Raw genomic sequence first — 19046 nt, 5'->3', positions numbered from 1 at the left:
AAGATTTTATAATTATCTTCATATAAAAATACTTCATTTTAACTATTGGATATAGATTTTAAGACTTGATTTTTATATGCTATAAAAGTGTTATCTTTGTTTAAAGTATAGCAAAATAAATAAGTCACTTTTTAAACCAAGATCATCATGAGAAGATATTTTTGTCATCTTTATTGGAGTAATTAGTTGAAAATGTGTAAAATAATACATCTATTCATACATAAATACATATAATAACTGATATGATAAATATTTTTCTTTTGTGCATAACATTTTTGAACTACTAAATCAAAAACTTAGATTTCATATTTTACTGAGTCAATATTTGAAAAGCCTAACTTATTATCTATCACTATTAATGCAACATAATGCTTGACATTTTCTGTCTCTTCCTTCTTTTACATCAACAATAATGAGAAGACTCCCAGAAGATAAAAACAAAAAAATAGAAACAATAATGCAATATTCTAAATAAGTACTCTTAAGAACCTTCAAGTATTTATGTGCTTTGCTCAAATCCATCACGTCTCTTGATCATGATGAACAACACATAGTATCCTGTTATATATTAATAAATTTAATATCAATATGAAGGTATATAAATATCTACATAGAACAATACATAATTACTTCATTCCATTTGATGTTCCAAGTTACTATTTAAACTTAATTATTCAATTAAAATAATAGTACTACTATAATCTACTCACATGTGGATGACACTGACTAATAGCTGATTGAGCAGAAAACCAAACAAATTTATATAATTTCCCTCGTCATTATATTCAGCAAGTTGTGATATATAGTATATAGTAACAGACAGACAGAGACTAAGTAAAATTAAATGAAGCTGAAGATAATATTCCCAAAATTCAGAGCAAAACTATTAAACTATTTGAGTATTGACCTCAGTTAAGTCCAAAGGTAGTAGCATCAGTAAAAATTCTTTTTTGGTTAAAGAGAACAATAAAAGGCAATCTTGTATCTATAGTCTATAGTACTATACTTCTTTTTTCTCAATGCACTGCATATATAAATATTCTCACTATCACAACACTTTTGCTCATACTTCATCACTTCACAACACTCAATTAGCAATATTTAAGCCAAATATATAGTGTCATATTAGAAAAGAAAAATGGACAAAGTTGTTTTGATTGTGTTTGTGACACCATTACTCTTGTTCTTCATCCTCTTCTACAGAAGGATCACATGGCTTAGACTCATCAAATCTAAACACATGAAGAATCAACTTCCCTTAGGCACTCTTGGATGGCCTTTTGTTGGTGAAACCATTGAGTTTATTTCCTGTGCCTACTCTGATCATCCTGAGAGCTTCATGGACAAGCGTCGAAGCATGTAAGTTCATTGCGGTTAATTTGATACATTCATATCTCAATTATCTCAAAATAAATTGTATTCAGATACATTAAATGCTTATATACAACTTGAATTTTTGCAGGTATGGGAAGGTGTTCAAGTCTCACATATTTGGGAGCCCAACAATTGTGTCCACAGATGCAGAAGTTAATAAGTTCATTCTGCAAAGTGATGCAAAGGCTTTTGTTCCTTCATATCCCAAGTCTCTGACTGAGTTGATGGGAAAGTCTTCCATTTTGCTCATCAATGGAAGCTTGCAGAGGAGAATACATGGACTAGTTGGAGCTTTCTTTAAGTCTCAGCAGCTTAAGGTTCAGATCACTAGAGAGATGCAGAACTATGTCCAACAATCAATGACTAATTGGAAGGAGGATCAACCTGTATACATACAAGATGAGACAAAAAATGTTAGCTTTCTTTCTTTCCTTCTTATTTCTCTGTTCTCTATCCATCTCCCAAGTTTGATATTTTGTCTTCAAATCTAAGTTTAGTGTGGTATCTTGGCCGAGATTAATAACTGTCACAAGATACAAAATACAAAGACACCGAGATAGTAAAGACGAAAAAAATCTGTTCAAAAAATAGACATTTGTGAATGTTACAAATGCAAAGTTGTATAACAAGGTGAAGCTCTCTTTCTCATTCTCATTAAGCTTGTTGAATTGTAAAAATAAAAATTATATTAGGTGACATAGTTATTTATCTGGCTCATACTTGAGTTTCAAGGTGAAATAGTAGACAGCAGCTAAGATTACAAAAGTCAAAAAATTCCAGTTGTCTTTTTCCGAGGTTCATAATCATTTTGCATGGATTATGCTGCCTTGAAAATGATATTCACAATTATTATGATGTTATATTATTTTTTAATATATCATACCAATTATCACCCCAGATTGCCTTTCAAGTACTAGTCAAGGCATTGATTAGTTTGGATCCTGGTGAAGAAATGGAGCTTCTGAAGAAACATTTTCAGGAATTCATGTCTGGCCTCATGTCTCTACCAATAAATTTGCCAGGAACTAAACTTCATCAATCCTTACAGGTAAGTGGTAAGTCATTAATTGGATTTTTTTTTTATATTACTTCATGCTATGATTTTTAGCCTAATTGTTTTTTATTTTTTCAGGCAAAAAAAAAGATGGTGAAGTTAATGCTGAGAACTATTGAAAGTAGAAGAGAATGTGGAATCTCCAAAGTTCCAAAAGATGTAGTGGATGTGCTTCTGAATGATGAAAATGATAGGTTAACAGATGAATTAATAGCAGACAATATGATTGATATGATGATTCCAGGGGAGGATTCAGTGCCAGTTCTTATGACTCTTGCTGTAAAGTATTTATCAGAATGCCCTACTGCTTTGCAACAATTGAGAGTATGCCATTTTATTTTATTTTTTATTTTATTTTAGAAATAAAGAAATTACATTAAAATTAGTTCCAGCACATTGTTCAGTTTCAAAATACTGTCACTCTTAATGATTTGGTTAATTGGTGGTTTTGCATAGTTACCTATTGGCCTAATATAAAACTAGAACAACTTTTTGTTATTTTATTGTGAAAATTACATTTTGTGAAACCATGATGTCATTTCTTGTTCTGTTATTATTAAAGATTCTAAGTTCTATTCTTGGACAAATAGACAAAGTGGTTAATAGGCTTAGTCCTTGCTATGGTAGTAGGGATTAGACATTGCACCATGATAGCTATGTGACAAATTGACAATGAATGAACCCTATAAAGAGAAGCAAACATCACAATTGTAGAAAATTTCATCCACTTAAATTCTATGTTAATGTCAAGGAATACCTGATTAACAATTCTTGGTAAACGATCAAATAATTTTGTTGTGGACAAAATTTGACTGAAGTGATTACTGATTAATCACTTCTTTGGTAAATGGTTCCACTGTTGGTAATAGGAGGAGAATGTGAAGCTTAAGAAACTCAAAGATCAGCTTGGGGAGCCCTTGAATTGGAGTGATTACTTATCATTGCCATTTACTCAAACAGTAAGTCAAACATAGATGATATATATTAAATTATATATGGTTTACTAATGTATTTGGCTTATAAAAAATGGTACGTGTATACCAAAAACTAGCTACTAAATTAGTTACTTAGAATGTATTTGTGTATAAATATGTGTTGTTTTAATATTTTTAATGCGTATTTTGTTATATATTAGTTGTATTTTGATATACATATAGTATGGCTGCTTACTTATGCAGGTTATCACAGAAACTTTGAGGATAGGAAATGTAATAATTGGAGTTATGAGAAAGGCTATGAAAGATGTAGAAATAAAAGGGTATTTTATACCGAAAGGATGGTGTGTGTTAGCATATTTTAGATCAATTCATCTAGATGACAAAAACTATGACAAGCCTTACCAATTCAATCCATGGAGGTGGCAAGTAAGAGAAGCATATAAACTATAACACACTTAGTTGTTTATTGTTAATCTTCTAGTTATTTAGCAAAACAAATTGTTGGGGTGATGACAGGACAAAGACACAAGCACTTGCAATTTCACTCCTTTTGGAGGTGGACAAAGATTGTGCCCTGGCCTTGACTTGGCCAGGCTTGAAGCTTCTATCTTCTTGCATCACTTGGTCACTCAATTTAGGTGCTCATCGATTCTCATGCTGCATTTAATTCTCTATTAAATCACTTAACACATTGAATTTACTTCCAATAAAGTAACAGAATAGTTGAAAACACAAAGATACATGTCCAAGAAAATATATATGTACTACTAAATTCAGGTGAAGCCATAGATTCCACACATGTATGTATGTGATTATGCTATTTAAGAAATGACATAATTATAGAAATGTGTATATGTACAGGGCTAGAAAGGAATAATTGACTGGTCAAGCAACCTAAGTCCATGTGTTTGTCACTTTGTCTTCTTGTTGATGATGAGAACAAGAGAAATATTATTCAAGCATATACTATGTATTTACATAGTATGGAACATAAAAGGATGCATTTGTCTGTGATTTTGGGAGTGCAGAAAGTACCTTTCTTTTTCACATAATTTTTAGTATTGTTTAACATGTGATTGTGGTAGAGATGTTGTGGACATAATTTTATAAGAGAGACAATATTATATTTGATATGTTAAATAATGTGCAAATTACACAACTCCACTAAAAAAGAAACTTTATTTACTTATTGGAACTGTTTTCTTTTTTGTTTTTAGCTTGGAGACAAATTGCATGTTGTTGATATTATTCCTTAGGTCTATAGATCATGTCTTATTGCACCATCCTCTAGGAAGATACACTATGCTACAACTTGAGATTAGCTTGGTCCTCATAATAAATATGCAATCTTTAGTGCTTTTTTTCTGTTTTTGTATACTATAATACAAGAAAGTATAGTCATTGCTAGTTTGCTACCCTCTATATGACTACTAGTTAGGAATCTGAAACTCTCTTGGTGTTTTTCATGAACAGATGGTATGCAGAAGAAGATACAATTGTGAATTTCCCCACAGTAAGAATGAAAAGGAGGATGCCAATCTTGGTTAGAAGAGTGAAATCTTAGAGAAAATCTATGTATAAATTAACTGACAATAAAAAACAGTCAAAATTTATTTTATTTAATATTTATTAATTAAAACAAGTTTTGATTTTTTTTATCTTTCTAGCATTACGAAAAGAATCAGTAGAGAAAAAAAAGACAAGATGGAGAAGAATAGCTAGGAAAGAAAAAAAGGGGGTCCATAAAGAAGGTTGGTTAATATGTACACACGTGTGGGGAACTTTCATATATAAGGTTAATGAATTTGTCCCCTTTGCTTTTGTCTTTGCACATCAAGACAACACAAAACAAAAGGTTTCATCTTTTGAGGGACCCTCAATTAGGCATTTTACTTTTCACTAATTCTTCTTTCCCATTTCACCTTGTATGCATTTTTTTTTTTTTTTTGGTTTTAGAGAAGGGTAGATATGCTTTTTGTTGTTGTTCTTTCTTTTGTTAGCTTTTGGATTTGCTTTGGAAGAGGGTAGGGGAAAGATTGAATCAGAAGAGTAAGTGGAATAATAGTTTTGAGTTTAAGGGACCCATGTAATAATGATGAAATTCATAGGACAACTTGATGGAATTCTATATACCCCATAAAATATAAATGTATCATTCATGCTTGAGTTTTGATATGGAGATTATTGGGGACCCACAGCCACAAACACTTAGATCTGAATGAAGTAGTTCCACTTGTAACGGCGCCAAGATCATTTTGTGGGTCTAAGATTTTTTTTTTTAAGTAAAAAGTTCCACACAACAAGGCGGAATAAGTAAAAATAAAATTATAATTTATAGTTATCTTTGGCATTTATTCTTAATCTATTCTTAATATATAAAAATAGATATATAAGTATGTATTACATTATTTTTGAGACATTTCTTTTTTCTTATTAATGTCATGTCAGCAATATTGCTTACTTAGCACAATTTTAGAATCAACCACTTAATTCTTGTCAAATTAACTATTATTTCTAAATCAGCAAAAAAATTAAATATACAAATAAAAAAACTAAAAAATAGAATCTAATAAATTTGTAACCTACAAATACATTGAATTTATATTCCTATATTTATTATATCTTACCATTATAAACAATACAATAAATTTATAATCGCAACAATTAATTTATTAATTTTTATAAATAACTCCCTAAAAATAATAAATATCCATATTACAAATATCATAATAATATTATTAATCATAATAAATTTTACGTTATAAGTATTTAAATTTCATATTATTTAAACTACATATATAAGTCTCTTATCACTATTCCTTCACATAACATTAAATTTAGCACAAAAAATTTATTTTCGAACTGTACATTTCAAACTTATTCAATAGAGCATCATTCTTTCAGAGCAGAACGATTAGAAATCGAATAACTATCCAAGATCTAATGGCCATGCAATGAGAATCTGATGATCAGGTATAACAAAAAAAATCACAACATGCATCATACATTCATACTTACTCAAATACCATATACCTAATGATAACATAAATTGAATATTGTAATAGGAAAGATCTTCACAATTTTAGCAACTATAAACGAAATTGATGACAAATTAGGATGGAACTATGTTAAATGTAAAAAGTGTTATGTCTAAAAAAAGAAACAACTACATTTGTGGCACATGTAATCAAACACCACAATATCCAACAATACGGTAACTCTATATACTTTTCATAATCTCATTTATCAAATTATTAATTGCTAACCCAATACTTATTTTAGGTTCATAATTCAATTAAAGGTTTCAGATTAAAGTGTTACAACAATTTTTTTACTATTTGATAGCGACGCAAAAAGTTCATTAGGCACAACTGCTTCAAATCTAATGACATTTCAGAAAAAGAATGACATTGAAGCACCACCCCCATCAAGAGATTAAGGAGAAAGAAAACTATACAAATTCAAGACACATCTTCGGAAGAAGAACATACATACAAAGATGGAACTAAATAACACAATAGAAAGTGCATCAAACTCAACAATTCATAAAGAACATGTCTTCACAAGAACCTACGACAAAAAGGAAAAAGCAGCTACTCTAACAACTAACAAAAAAAAAAGGACGAGCGCCACATAAGATGACTAAGTCCATCAATTAAAACAAATGCAAAAATCAAACCACCAAATAAAATGTCATTTTGTATAATTCCAACATCCAAATTTTTTGTACTACAAATTATTAAAAATAAAATACCTTTTAAATTTAATTTTAATTTACATATATTTAATTTATTTCTACAAAACATAACAATTTTTAATATTTATTATATGCTATCATTAATTTACCATCCCGCGCATCGCACGGATCTCATTTTAGTTGTCATTAATAATCATAGGAGCTAACACTTTGCTATTTTTAGTAGTTATTCACCGTTCTATTAATGTTATCATCTACATCCACTTAAAAGATTTATTATTCTTTTCGAGCCAAACATTTCACACAACAACAAAGAAACTAAGCCAAATATTCTTTTCAACCCAACTTTCAAAATGTTGTTTAATATTATTTGTAACTGTCCACAGTCTACCTAACGCAAACAACTAAACACATCACACCTTTTAAAAATACTCACAACTAATAAACAAGTGAAATATGTGCTCTACCTCTTTTTTACATAGTACATAAAACATATCTTTCTGACCAATAACTCATAATCGAGCCAATCTTTCTTTAGTGTTTACCTTTCTTACCAATACAAACCAAACAAATAATTCAACTCTTAGTAGAGCATAATCTCTCCATATAGTACTAGTGAAATTGTAACTGGTGATATCCTCTGGGACCATTTCTACCTACATAACCTATACAAATGAGTTAGTAGAATAAAATCAATAAATGTCTTTTTTTTTTTAAATCAAATTTTCATATGACTCGATCCTCTCTCACAGTAGTTAACTTGGCCAATTGTAAATTTGCTTGGAGATGATTAAGTAACTCCATCTCCCATTGGAACAACTCCCTCTTGCATTGAAAAATTTAAATCTATTCTAGTTCATCCCAAAAACCACAATCCCCTATAACATAACTTTGTTGGTTTGAAATCGAGATAAGTCTTGAAAAGGTATCTTTCAAAGCACCGCTTTGTAGCCAGATGTCCTCCCAAAACCGAATCCTCTTTCCATTCCCTATCTCCCAACTCAAACCCCGAATCAATTTTTTCCTAACACGTTGATCAATAATCTGTAACCGACAAATATCCTTTCACAGACTACCCTGTTTAGGCACAAGTTGACTAACAAGCATCTCTAAAGGATTCAAGTTATTACACGAACACACAATTTTATTTCATGACGGATCGTCTTCTTTTGAAAACCATCACCACCACTTAAACAAGAAGGCTGTATTATGAATTACTGTGTCTTCCACACCTAGACCACCTATTTTTTTTGGAGCTTGTACTAGTTGCCATTTTACTAACGGTATACCATCTTTTCCATCCTCCTTACTTCACAAAAATCTTCTTTGCAATAAAATTGGCTTTTTCGCCACAGATTTTGGCATTTTATATAAACTAAGATAATACACAGGCAGATTATTTAGGACAGACTTAATAAGAACTAGTTTACCCGCCTTATTAAGAATTTTTGCTTTTCACATACTAAATTTTGCTTTCACTTTGTCTATCACTGGTTTTCAAGTCTTGACAAGTTTTGGATTTGCACCTAGAGATATTCCAAAATACTTTACTGGTAATGAATCCTCCTTGCATCCCAACAAACTGTACATCCTCCTCGTCCAGCCTTACTTGCAATTGACCGGAATCAAACTTGACTTTTTAAATTTGATGTTCAACCTAATATCATCTCAAAGCACCTCAACAACCTCTTATAGCTCTTGATAGTGTCTTTCTCTTGGGGATAGAATATGATAGTATCGTCTGTAAACTGAAGATGAGACAGTTCAATACTATCCTTACCTACCAAAAGAGGCGTAATCCAACCATTTCGTATTGCCTCTCCAACTATTCGATGTAAAACATCCACGACCAGCACAAAAAAATAAGAGATAGGATCACCCTGCCTCAGGCCTTGTTCCATCCGAAAAGGCTTAGATGGAGATCCATTAATGAGGACCGACATAGATGTTGTACCTACACATTCTTTAACCCATTACCTCCACTTTAGACCAAACCGCATCTTCTAAGCACCACTTAATTCTATCATACGCTTTTTAAAAATCCAACTTAATTATAGTCGCGCATATCTTTCACACCTTTAATCATTAAACAATCTCACACGCTCTCAATGTCCCATCATGTATTTTCTTCTTCTTTACAAATATACTCGGAATCTCTCCTACTAATCATAATATTATTCTAGATCTAAGATTCTTACTTTTTACTAGCTCAAATAATTCTCTCTTTTTTGTACTTCTACATCTCATCAATACAATTCAGTTTTCAAAATAAACAAATTATTTGATAATCCATTGTTATCTTTAAACTATAGGCTGAAACAATTGTATATAGTTTCAAAAAATCTGAATTTCTTTAAAACAGATTATATAGGCCATCAAAATTTTTTACAGTTTACAAAAGATAATATATATTTTCTTTTAGATTGTATAATTCTTCTCTAGTTTTTTGCAGGGTATAAAAAGTAAGAATTTAGATCTTTTAAATTCTAGATTTTTATTTTAGAAGAAAAAATGAGATCTTTTAACATTGAATATTTTTTTTCTCATATTTTCTTTTAGTCTTACCTATAAAATAAATAGTGATAGATCATACTTTACCTTTTAAAATAAAATTTAAAATTCAGAAAATCCAAATTCAAAAAGTAAACCAGTTCATATCGATGTACATCACTTCAATCACTTATTTTGGTGAATTACATCAGAAAAAATATTTAAAAATTAATTTGTCAAATGTGGGATTGAACTTTTTATAATTCATTTATAAGAGAAATTTCTAAGAACCAAGAGTAAGTATAAAAACTGGGATAACAAAAGATTAAAAGAATATGGATCAACAAATTCTTTTTCAAGTATGTTTTTTGTTCTATTTTCGGTATTGATATTGGGTTTCTCTATACAATGTTTTACTTATGGGCCATTATGTGTTAAAGAAAGCCCAATCTAACGTTGCACATTGCATTTAAAAGAATTAATGGGATCAGCCCAATCCAACCCAATTGTTGGCCCATTATTTTTAGACTTTGGAACGACGCCGTTGATGAGAATTGCGGTTGAGTCTTGTGTGTGTTTGCCTTCCGCTGCCGCAGAGAGGAGGAACAAGACCTTCTTTTCTGCTCTTCGATCACATCAGCATCACCCTACACCTTCATCTTCATCTTCGTCTTCTCCCTCTCACAAGGTTCGCTTTTTTCCCGTAACCTCTCTCTCTCTCTCTCTCTCTCTCTCTCTCTCTCTCTCTCTCATATTGAAATCCGATTTCATTCATCTTTTCTTTCTATCATTCATTTTCCTAATTTCTGTTTACGTCAGCAGCGCTTCATTCATGATTCTAAATGAAATATATGATATCATATGTGTTTGTGAGATTATTATAGGTTGTTAGGTAGATAAGGTAGGCTTACTTCAAATGTCATCAAGGCACCGCGTTCATCACCGGGAACCCTTGAGTTCCCGCCGGGGTTACCCTTCCGACGCCCCTTATGCCCGCCCGCCTCCTCCCATTCCCCGCCCAGCCATCCCGCCGCCGCATCCCGCCGCCCTCCTCGAAGAAGAACTCGAATTGCAGCACGCCGAGATGCGTAGGGTTGTGGCCGACAACCGCAGGCTCATTGAGGACCGTGTGGTATTGCAGCGTGACCTTGCTGCTGCCAAGGAGGAACTTCACCGTATGAACCTTGCCATTGGTGATATTCGTGCTGAGCATGAGTTGCATTCCAGGGAGCTCATTGACAAAGGAAGGAAGATGGAGTCTGATCTCAGGGCTGCCGAGCCCCTGAAGAGTGAGGTTGCGCAGCTGCGAGCCGAGGTTCAGAAACTTAACACTCTTAAGCAAGAACTTACAGGGAAGGTTCAGACGCTTAATCAGGATGTTGCAAGGTTACAAGCTGATAATAAACAGATTCCCATGTTGAAGTCCGAGATTGATGGCCTACGCCAGGAGCTAATGCGTGCAAGGTGTGTGGCTCTGCTGTGATCGCAGTTTCCATATTCTGCTTCGAGCCCTTCTGTGATGTGCATTCCTGAATTTGTTAGCTTAAACTGATGGTGATTAGTTTTTTTTTTTTAGAACCATGGTGGATTATGAAAAGAAGGCAAACATAGAGTTCATGGAACAAAGGCAATCAATGGAGAAAAACTTGGTTTCCATGGCTCGGGAAGTGGAGAAGCTACGTGCAGAGCTTGCTAGTGTTGATGGCAGACAGTGGGGTGCTGGTATGACCTCTTTGTTATCCTTCTATAGATATCTTATTGTGTTTTATTAACTGTATGGGTTGTTAGAAAAGTTATAATTGCCTGATTTGATTTAATGGCTTGAATAAGGAAGGCCATTCAATTAGACCAATAGATGGCCTTAATAGAGTTGTATCCTCCATTTATTGATGATCTAAATAATTAAAATGATGATGTTTTGTTTTCTAATCATTTACAAAGGCGGGCCTTATGGAACACAGTTTGGTAGCCCCAAAGGGGGTTATCCCGCTCTGTATGCAGATGGATATGGACCATATGGCGTTCACCTGGTATGTGTCATCCTTAATTTATAAGTTTTAAATGTTAGGCTTCACCTTCAAGACTTTATTCACCTCTTATATGCTTCTGTCTAGGGTGCTGTGGAGAAAGGTCCTCTGTATGGGGCAGGTGCTACTTCAAGGAAAGGACCTGAGAAGTCTCGCACTAATCGCCGCTGAAATTCTAAGTGATCGCTGTTGGTGAAGAAGTGAGGCTTGCCATCACTTTAGCCCGTGTTAACACCATGGCTGTGATTGAGTTTGGCATCCTTCTATCTGTGCATGCCTCATCAATGCTTATTTTCTGGTTACAATTGGTTCGTAACTAGCATATATAGGTTTCGGTGTTGCTTTGTTTCGTATTTATAGGGAAAGTTGTTGCAATATGTCTTAAGTTCAAAACCTAGTATGATGAAACTGTTAAATTTATCTATCTTCCATTGATACATATTTCTCGTTTTTTTATTATTGCTTTTGGCCATTATTGTTGTCTATCTTTCTTCTGGGAAAGACATGTTTTAAATAATTCATGAGATGGAATGAGGTATAGTTCCCATGTGCTGAAACATGTTGCCTGAGATTCAGTATTTGATGGGTGATCGTGGATAGCTGTTTTAGAAGGCGATGGATACTTAAGTTGTATCATTATTATTATCGGTGCTCCTTGTTGAAGTTTTAGTAATCTAGCAATATGTTAAATAAATGGTGCTGCACAGGAGAGTGGATGTGTGATATTGAAATTAGTCCCATCTAGTGGGTAATTATTTCTGTCACAGCAGTCATCAGACAGAGAGGAACTTGGGGCATAATTTATATTAGGTATTCTGTTGTTTACTGAGGTGAACAAAATGAGAAGTTACAGTTTGACGGAGAATATAGAGTATGTTTCTTTAGGCTTGATGTGATAAATCTCAGTTATAGCTATTTCTAGGATTGGATAAACGTCACCGAAGAGCAGTATGGTGTTCCTCACCTGATGTATTTTATTAGGATTAGTCGTTGTAGTCCTGCAACTGATAAAGGAGGCATCCTGCATAAATTTTTGGGAATATAACCTTGTGGGTGATTATGTTGCTAATGGCTGAACGAATGTAAGATATCCATTTCCTGGAAATTAAGCTCTAGGGTTTCATATATAGTTAAGTTTTCGGGACTTTGTTTAGTTTCATTGCTGGAAAAGGTGCTTGTATTGACGGTGGCTGTAATCAAATATCGGATTTATATCGGATTTAATATACATGCCTGGAGAAGATGTTCGGCTTTTGAAATATTCAACCTTTTATTTTGTTTTCTCTGCTAAGTTGCTGGTGGTAACTACTGCTTTTTGCTGGCATGGATGATGGGTAGTGGATGGTGGAAGTGTGTTGCGTTTGTCCAGAAGCAGTGTTGTTTGTTGGTGCATACAATGTCCAATACCCTATGATACTTTGTCGTGAGGAAAACCCCAAGAACAATGAAATTGGATGGAGTGAGTACAGATTCAGAAGTATTTTGCACCACTATTTGGCCATGCTTTAAAACATGTTCAGTTTGATTGGACCTTGAATGCTCCAAACGATTAAGTGCTGTAGTGGTACATGTTAGAGCCTGATTTTATACAAGTGGATTTTCCCAGCAAGATGGTAGTGTATTAGGTCTTGTACTGCTCTTGTTCACTGTTTATTTGAAGAGGGCCAGAAATTGGCTGCTGTCGATGTAGAATGAGATGTATGCTAGCTTACAAATCTGACCGGCACTAAGATTCAAGGGGTAAGTTAGTTCTATACCCATTCTACATGAAGAGTGAATCTCATACATCAGGGAGTTTCCCATTCTTCATATTGGTTGGGGTGCTGAAATCATCACGATGCCCAAAATTCTATCATATGTCGTAACCATCACTTTGGAATATCTGAAGAGAAGACTTTCAACCTGAAGTATGTCTGGAGGCGAGCTGGGGATCTGAAGCTCATAGGCAAGTATTCTGCTTATTTTATTGGTCTAAATGATGTAACAAGTATGGAACTTGCTATGTGTTACCCTTCTGATTACCATCATCATTTAAAGGATTAGTATTCTGCTTAATATAAACTAGTAGTTGCACACCTGTATTAGGTCACCGAGTTCCATCATCAGATTTTGTTTCTAGGAATGTTATCTAACCAGAAAATTTAGAGTAATGCTTAGGAATCTAGCCTTCTAATTCGACTTTAAGCAGTAGTATAATATTAGCTGCAATGCATCCATTCCTACGAAATTGAATCTTCTGTATTCATATTTATTAGTTATGTGCTTTGACAATTGAAGCTGTCTGGAAAGCTAAAGGATGCAAAACCTTCACATAGGTCCCAGTTGTCATTATCAATCTAATAGGAGTGAAAGGAAGGTTGAGATATTGGTTTGTATCATAACAAATTGTTACATCGTTAAGTCCCGCATTACATGAAGATATCATACTCTGGAGTCCAACCTTTTTAAGGCAGTATCAGAACCAATCATGTGGCTGTCATTGTGGTGTGTAAGCTTCTACATTTTTTATGGATATGCAAAGACAGCCTTTATAAGTACTTTAGCATCCCTTTCCCCTTGAGCTAGATTTTGAAGTGAAGTTAAAGACTCACAATTTAAGACCTACTATCATTTTGTGAAGTATGGTTAATTGCTTCTGGAATACCTCACCATCCAATTAACTTGGATGGATTCATGGCTAAAGTTGGATGCTTGCAACTTATAGGTTGAATTCCTTTCAAGTGGTGAGTTGATGTTGCTACTTCTCTCAGTAATTCATGTAGGCTATATTAATTTAGGAGCATTAACCCAGGGCTAGTAGTTACTGCTGACTTGAACATGAAGCACTCGGAGTTGGCTGTCTCTAGAGTAAGTTTGAGTCTTCTGTAGAAAAGATGAATAGTCAGCTTCCCTGGGGAGTCAGAGGCTTTGGAGTTGCTTATAATGCTGTTCCAGTGTCCAACTGGATTGGAAAATACCAGGACACATTTTCATTATAACAAGTACTTTAGTGATTAATGTCATGAATCTCGTGAGGAGGTTTTTGTTACACTTGGTCAGGATGAAGGATGCTAACGGTCATTTGGCTTCCTCATTAGTTTCTTATAGTTTCAAGATTGCTCCCTTATCTTGCAGTTCTCATTTTATTTTGTTTTGATAATGCTTTTCTATATGATATGGCATTAAGAGTAATGTTCATGCACTTGTCTTTTTTATGTATATATTTTTTTAATGTTTTCTTCTCCCTTTGCACGCATATTCAAGTAACTAATGTTTTCTATTATTGTTGCAGATGAGAGGCTGGGAATTTTGTAGGGGACTCTGAAATGAGGAAAACTTTTCACGTCTTTTGGCCTAAATGTTGCAAGATTTTGAGGAACAACAATATATTCTTGATTGATTTTGAAATGCAAATGGGATGTATTTTCCCATTATGGGCTAAAGACTGTTCAATCAAGAGGATATACTTAGATAGCTTGTTGCGTCAAGGTAAACTATATATTCTGATATTAGATATGAAGCTTCGGTGGTAGCCACGGATTGTTTCGACTTACAAATGGTAATGCTGAAAGTTGTGACACAATTTTTGTCTGGTAGATGGATCATGAATGATTGCTTCAGATGTTGCTAAATGTGGTTTCTGGAGGAAGGGATGTCTCAGTTTAGATATTTTCCAACACATGCCTCAAATTCAGGTTGATGCAGACTACTTCACACCACCAATATTTGAAGCTAGGCCAATGAAGCCTGCCTTAAGGTCGTTGCTATATAATCAGATTTAGCTTGAAATCTGTTTGATAGTCATTTCAACGCTTCTCCGCACACATTTTCATGATCATGTGTTATACATGACAAAGAACTTTACCTATTATCATTTGATTATTCATTATTCCATCGAGATTTTTCATATAACCGCCACCGTTCCGTAACCGTGTGTTCCATGCATTGTACTTCCCTGGACTCAAATATGTTTCACAGATTCGATTTAGTGTACCTTTTGCTGCTGTTACAGATTTTTTTTTAAGTTAATCTATGAAGATAAGCATTTTTTGTTTTCCGTTCTCCTTCAACAGCTAGACTAATATAGCTGCAGATGAAGCATTATAATTTTATTGATGTTATGCTGAGATTTGCATGACCAGGACTCTTTGCTCGGAAATTAACTGCGATTTGATTTCGTTCACTGTTAGGATTTCACTCAGAAATTCGTTTTTCATACAACTCAGAGACCAATGGAAAGACAAGTTTATTAAGTAATTTGAATTTACATCGATTGTTGTCTCAGCCTCTTGTCAACACCAATCATCACAAATGTGCAAGGTCTCTGCTTTTTCAGAATCATAAATTCATAATGTACATGAACACTACTGAAGGGAAAAGGGATATATATATATATATATATATATATATATATATATATATATATATATTTCTTTTGGTTGTGAAGGGAAAAGGGATATACACAAAAGAATTGTTAGTCTTGTTTTTGTGTGCCCATATTGCTAAGTGGTAAATAGAGGGGGTAGTAACTTAGACCTCTTTCCTTTCACTAAACATTTTGTATCAGGAAAATAATCCTCACCATTAGGCATGTCCTCTACACACCCTTCTTGTGTTACCATAATGGGGTATGTTACAAGGTGCACCCCCTCCATGTCCACAATCTCTTCATTCCTGTACACTTGCCACATTTTATCTCCTATCAACCGCATTCTATGCACACAATCCAACCTTTCCGGCTCCAAGAACAGTTCATCAGTGCTCTGGGTGTGTTCATACCACAGTGACATTCTGTATGCATGAATATCACCATGATTCATGAGTTTGTCAGACTCAGCTCCATCTTGAGACTGGTAGCATCCTATAGCAATCTCTGTGTCCCTTTGTCCATCCATGGATCTTTGGTTCACATTGGCTGATCCTATTAATATGTATAGGTCGTCCACTATTCATAGAAAGAAGCAACAAAATTAAGCACTTTCATAGAATGAGCAACATAAGTTACTTTAACTAATCAACAATAATGTAATGATTTCATACCAATCATGATCTTGGAATGGACATAAACCATGAACCTTCTGTTTTTCTGTGCATTCCAGTATTGTGTTTCAGGATGTGGAGAATGTGGTGGAAGAAACTCATCTATTCCCTTCTGTTCCCTATTCGCAAGGCAGAAGAAATTCAAGTAGTCTCTTGGGTGCCCAGGTTCACCACTTTCTTGTATTGCTTCTCCAATTAATCCATACATCATTGCCATTGTTTCTCTGGTCCAATGCAGTATATCTTGAACTGGTTCACTTTCAGGAACACCTTCTGGCCACATTGGTATTACTATGTACACTGCAAACCTCTCTTTTGCTTTGATCTTACTAACAACCTTGAGTGCAATCTCAACTGGAATCAGATTTCCACAGCCACTATAACTATCTTTCTCCCACAAATGGCACCCTCCAATGAAATATTGGTTCTCAATATATATGAACTTATCGGCGCGCCTAATCGCTTCCACATAAGCCTCATGTATGCTTCTCTCAACAGTAAGCTTTCTAAACATTTGACTAGCAGATACATGATCAATTGACCGATATACCTGAACTTTCCAATCCCTCTCAGAGGGATTACTTGCAAAAGAAGGATAGAGCTTTACTAAGGTGTTGGCAGGGACTAGAAGAGAAGGATCACATTGTTTTGTCCATCTTTGCTCAAAATTTGTTAAAACATCCCATGCAGCCTCACCAGTTACACAAGCATGAGCATCATGCCATGGCTCTCTTGGCCCTCCTTTGTTGAGGCTAGCTCCTGCAATGTTTGTCTGGTAGAAGTCATGGTAATGAGATTCCTTGTCAAGTGTTCGGAACAATGAGTGTGTCTCTGTGTCGTACCGGCCATCACAGAGATCAACACCACCCAAGAAGCTCAGAATCTCTCTTTCATTAGCAGAGTTGTTGGGTGCTCTGGTGTCCACAGTTATAGTTTTCTGGTGGTGAGCAAAGACTGTGGGGAACTTATGGTGTAATCTTGGACATTTTCTGCATATTACTTTTGTGTGTTTGAAGTAAGCAAAAGATTCTTCATCATGGGTGTTCATAACACCTTTGATCTTAATTAAAGGCAAAGATGTCTCATCATCCCAAATCATAATCCTCACAGCCACTCCTTCATCTGCTTTCCTCTTCAATAGTTCACCCAACTTTACTTCTCTGGCATGTGGGATTTCTGTTTGAGGATCTCTAACCTGAACAAAATAGCATGAGTGCAACTTTATCAAAACCAACATGTATATGATAAAAAATGGTATGAATCATATGATATTTATTATTTACCAGAATCATGTTGGGATTGAAGGACCACCCTGCAATGTAAATTAAATACTTTGCACCCTCAATTGCTTTGTAGACATCCTCCCATAGATTTCTTGGTGCTCCACATAGATCAAAAGGAGGTTGAAAATCATGTGAATGATGAGCATCATGATAGAGCTTAACTTGACAATTAGACCTCTGAGGGAATGTAGCATCATTAATCCCTTTATAATCCCCATTGCTAATTATCTTTGCCCAACTTGTCTCCAAATCTGCTGGCTTAAACCATAATATGAACCTCAACTTGAGTTGTGTGCTTGGTTTTCCATTTTCCATTAGGAGGGGGAGGAAACCATTCATGAAGCTTCCTTCTTTCAATTGTTGAGCCTTAATTTGGAATTTTCCCAATATGGAACATGGTGTTTTCAGAGTGATGGTGATGGTTGAATCACTTGGATGAGCACATTGAATCTGAAAGGTTTGGTTCCACACACGCCCTCTTTCTTGTGTAGTTTTTGCCATCACCTTGTTGCCTATTTTGATGGTCACAAAAGCTGGCTTTCCATTTGGCCATAGACACTGTTAAAAGAGACATTATTGAAATTAGCAAATTGGCATGCAGTTTATTCAAATTGACAGTTATTTCGAAACTGAGAGAATAATGTAAATACTATATAGAATGATAGTTATCTAAAACTCACATTAAAGGGAAATGAAGGCGAATAAGGTGTGGCATCAAAGATAGTAGCTTCAATTGTTCCATGGAGAAGAGAATGCTTTTCTTCCATTACTGCCATAACCTTGTAACAACTTTTTCACAATGAGAAAACTATCAACTTTGCTTTGACTTTTGAGGTAAACTGAATATTGTCACATTACTATTTTTTTTTTCCCCAATATGATCACATTTCATATATAAAGGTTCTATGAGGTTGGTGGTGCTACATAATGCAGATGAAGAAGCAAAAAGAAGGGACCTTAAAATGCAATTAAACTGTTAGAGGGGAGCTTGGAAAAACTTGTAGTTAACCTTCCAACAAGTTTTCGCTTGAAGCACAAGTTTCTTGTACTCAAAACACAGGTAAAGACCAAATCAATATGATGGTCAATTAAGAAGAATATGCAGAGGATTAAGAGGCTGACTTTGTTATATTAATCCTATATTTAATTAATTAATTAAAGCTG

General features: G+C 34.3%; 3 protein-coding genes across 5 annotated transcripts; 2 read left to right on the top strand and 1 right to left on the bottom strand.

The window, feature by feature from the left end:
- The first annotated feature begins 1076 nt into the window (after positions 1-1076).
- Positions 1077-5294, top strand: LOC130945191 (3-epi-6-deoxocathasterone 23-monooxygenase CYP90D1). The gene is made up of 8 exons (XM_057873905.1): positions 1077-1359; positions 1463-1787; positions 2273-2422; positions 2507-2752; positions 3298-3387; positions 3607-3792; positions 3883-4004; positions 4840-5294. Exons 1-8 carry the CDS (start codon positions 1139-1141, stop codon positions 4928-4930), a joined length of 1431 nt encoding a protein of 476 aa, XP_057729888.1. The 5' UTR covers positions 1077-1138; the 3' UTR covers positions 4931-5294.
- A 4823-nt stretch (positions 5295-10117) lies between these two features.
- On the top strand, positions 10118-15616 carry LOC130944504 (protein FLX-like 3). 3 transcript variants are annotated; one of them, XR_009072054.1, is made up of 7 exons: positions 10118-10241; positions 10438-11017; positions 11130-11275; positions 11495-11583; positions 11668-11888; positions 14852-15048; positions 15157-15616. XR_009072054.1 is itself a non-coding variant. In XM_057872848.1 (5 exons), exons 2-5 carry the CDS (start codon positions 10470-10472, stop codon positions 11749-11751), a joined length of 867 nt encoding a protein of 288 aa, XP_057728831.1. In that variant the 5' UTR covers positions 10118-10241; positions 10438-10469; the 3' UTR covers positions 11752-12018. The 3 variants fall into 3 exon arrangements, 1 of the variants encoding a protein (XP_057728831.1); XR_009072053.1 differs by having other exon boundaries at positions 14852-15616; XM_057872848.1 differs by lacking the exons at positions 14852-15048; positions 15157-15616 and having other exon boundaries at positions 11668-12018.
- Positions 15617-15962: 346 nt separating this feature from the next.
- On the bottom strand, positions 15963-18745 carry LOC130944503 (phospholipase D alpha 4). The gene is made up of 4 exons (XM_057872847.1): positions 18563-18745; positions 17883-18440; positions 16600-17794; positions 15963-16504 (listed from the first exon to the last, which is right to left on the bottom strand). Exons 1-4 carry the CDS (start codon positions 18656-18658, stop codon positions 16062-16064), a joined length of 2292 nt encoding a protein of 763 aa, XP_057728830.1. The 5' UTR covers positions 18659-18745; the 3' UTR covers positions 15963-16061.
- Positions 18746-19046: the final 301 nt, after the last annotated feature.

The sequence above is a fragment of the Arachis stenosperma genome, chromosome 8 (assembly GCF_014773155.1).
Source record: "Arachis stenosperma cultivar V10309 chromosome 8, arast.V10309.gnm1.PFL2, whole genome shotgun sequence".
NCBI lineage: Eukaryota > Viridiplantae > Streptophyta > Magnoliopsida > Fabales > Fabaceae > Arachis > Arachis stenosperma.
The sequence above is the reverse complement of the archived record's forward strand: the minus strand, read 5'-3'. Positions and strand labels throughout refer to the sequence as shown.

Bases quoted from the DNA above. Each gene is read 5' to 3' on its own strand.
- LOC130945191 (XM_057873905.1), top strand. From the start codon at position 1,139: ATGGACAAAGTTGTTTTGATTGTGTTTGTGACACCATTACTCTTGTTC. The intron at 1,360-1,462 runs GTAAGTTCATTG...GAATTTTTGCAG, and splicing joins ATGGACAAGCGTCGAAGCAT to GTATGGGAAGGTGTTCAAGT. The intron at 4,005-4,839 runs GTGCTCATCGAT...TTTCATGAACAG, and splicing joins CACTTGGTCACTCAATTTAG to ATGGTATGCAGAAGAAGATA.
- LOC130944504 (XM_057872848.1), top strand. From the start codon at position 10,470: ATGTCATCAAGGCACCGCGTTCATCACCGGGAACCCTTGAGTTCCCGC. The intron at 11,018-11,129 runs GTGTGTGGCTCT...TTTTTTTTTTAG, and splicing joins CAGGAGCTAATGCGTGCAAG to AACCATGGTGGATTATGAAA. The intron at 11,276-11,494 runs GTATGACCTCTT...TCATTTACAAAG, and splicing joins TGGCAGACAGTGGGGTGCTG to GCGGGCCTTATGGAACACAG.
- LOC130944503 (XM_057872847.1), bottom strand. From the start codon at position 18,658: ATGGCAGTAATGGAAGAAAAGCATTCTCTTCTCCATGGAACAATTGAA. The intron at 18,441-18,562 runs GTGAGTTTTAGA...CTCTTTTAACAG, and splicing joins CGCCTTCATTTCCCTTTAAT to TGTCTATGGCCAAATGGAAA. The intron at 16,505-16,599 runs GTATGAAATCAT...TTCTATGAATAG, and splicing joins CCATTCCAAGATCATGATTG to TGGACGACCTATACATATTA.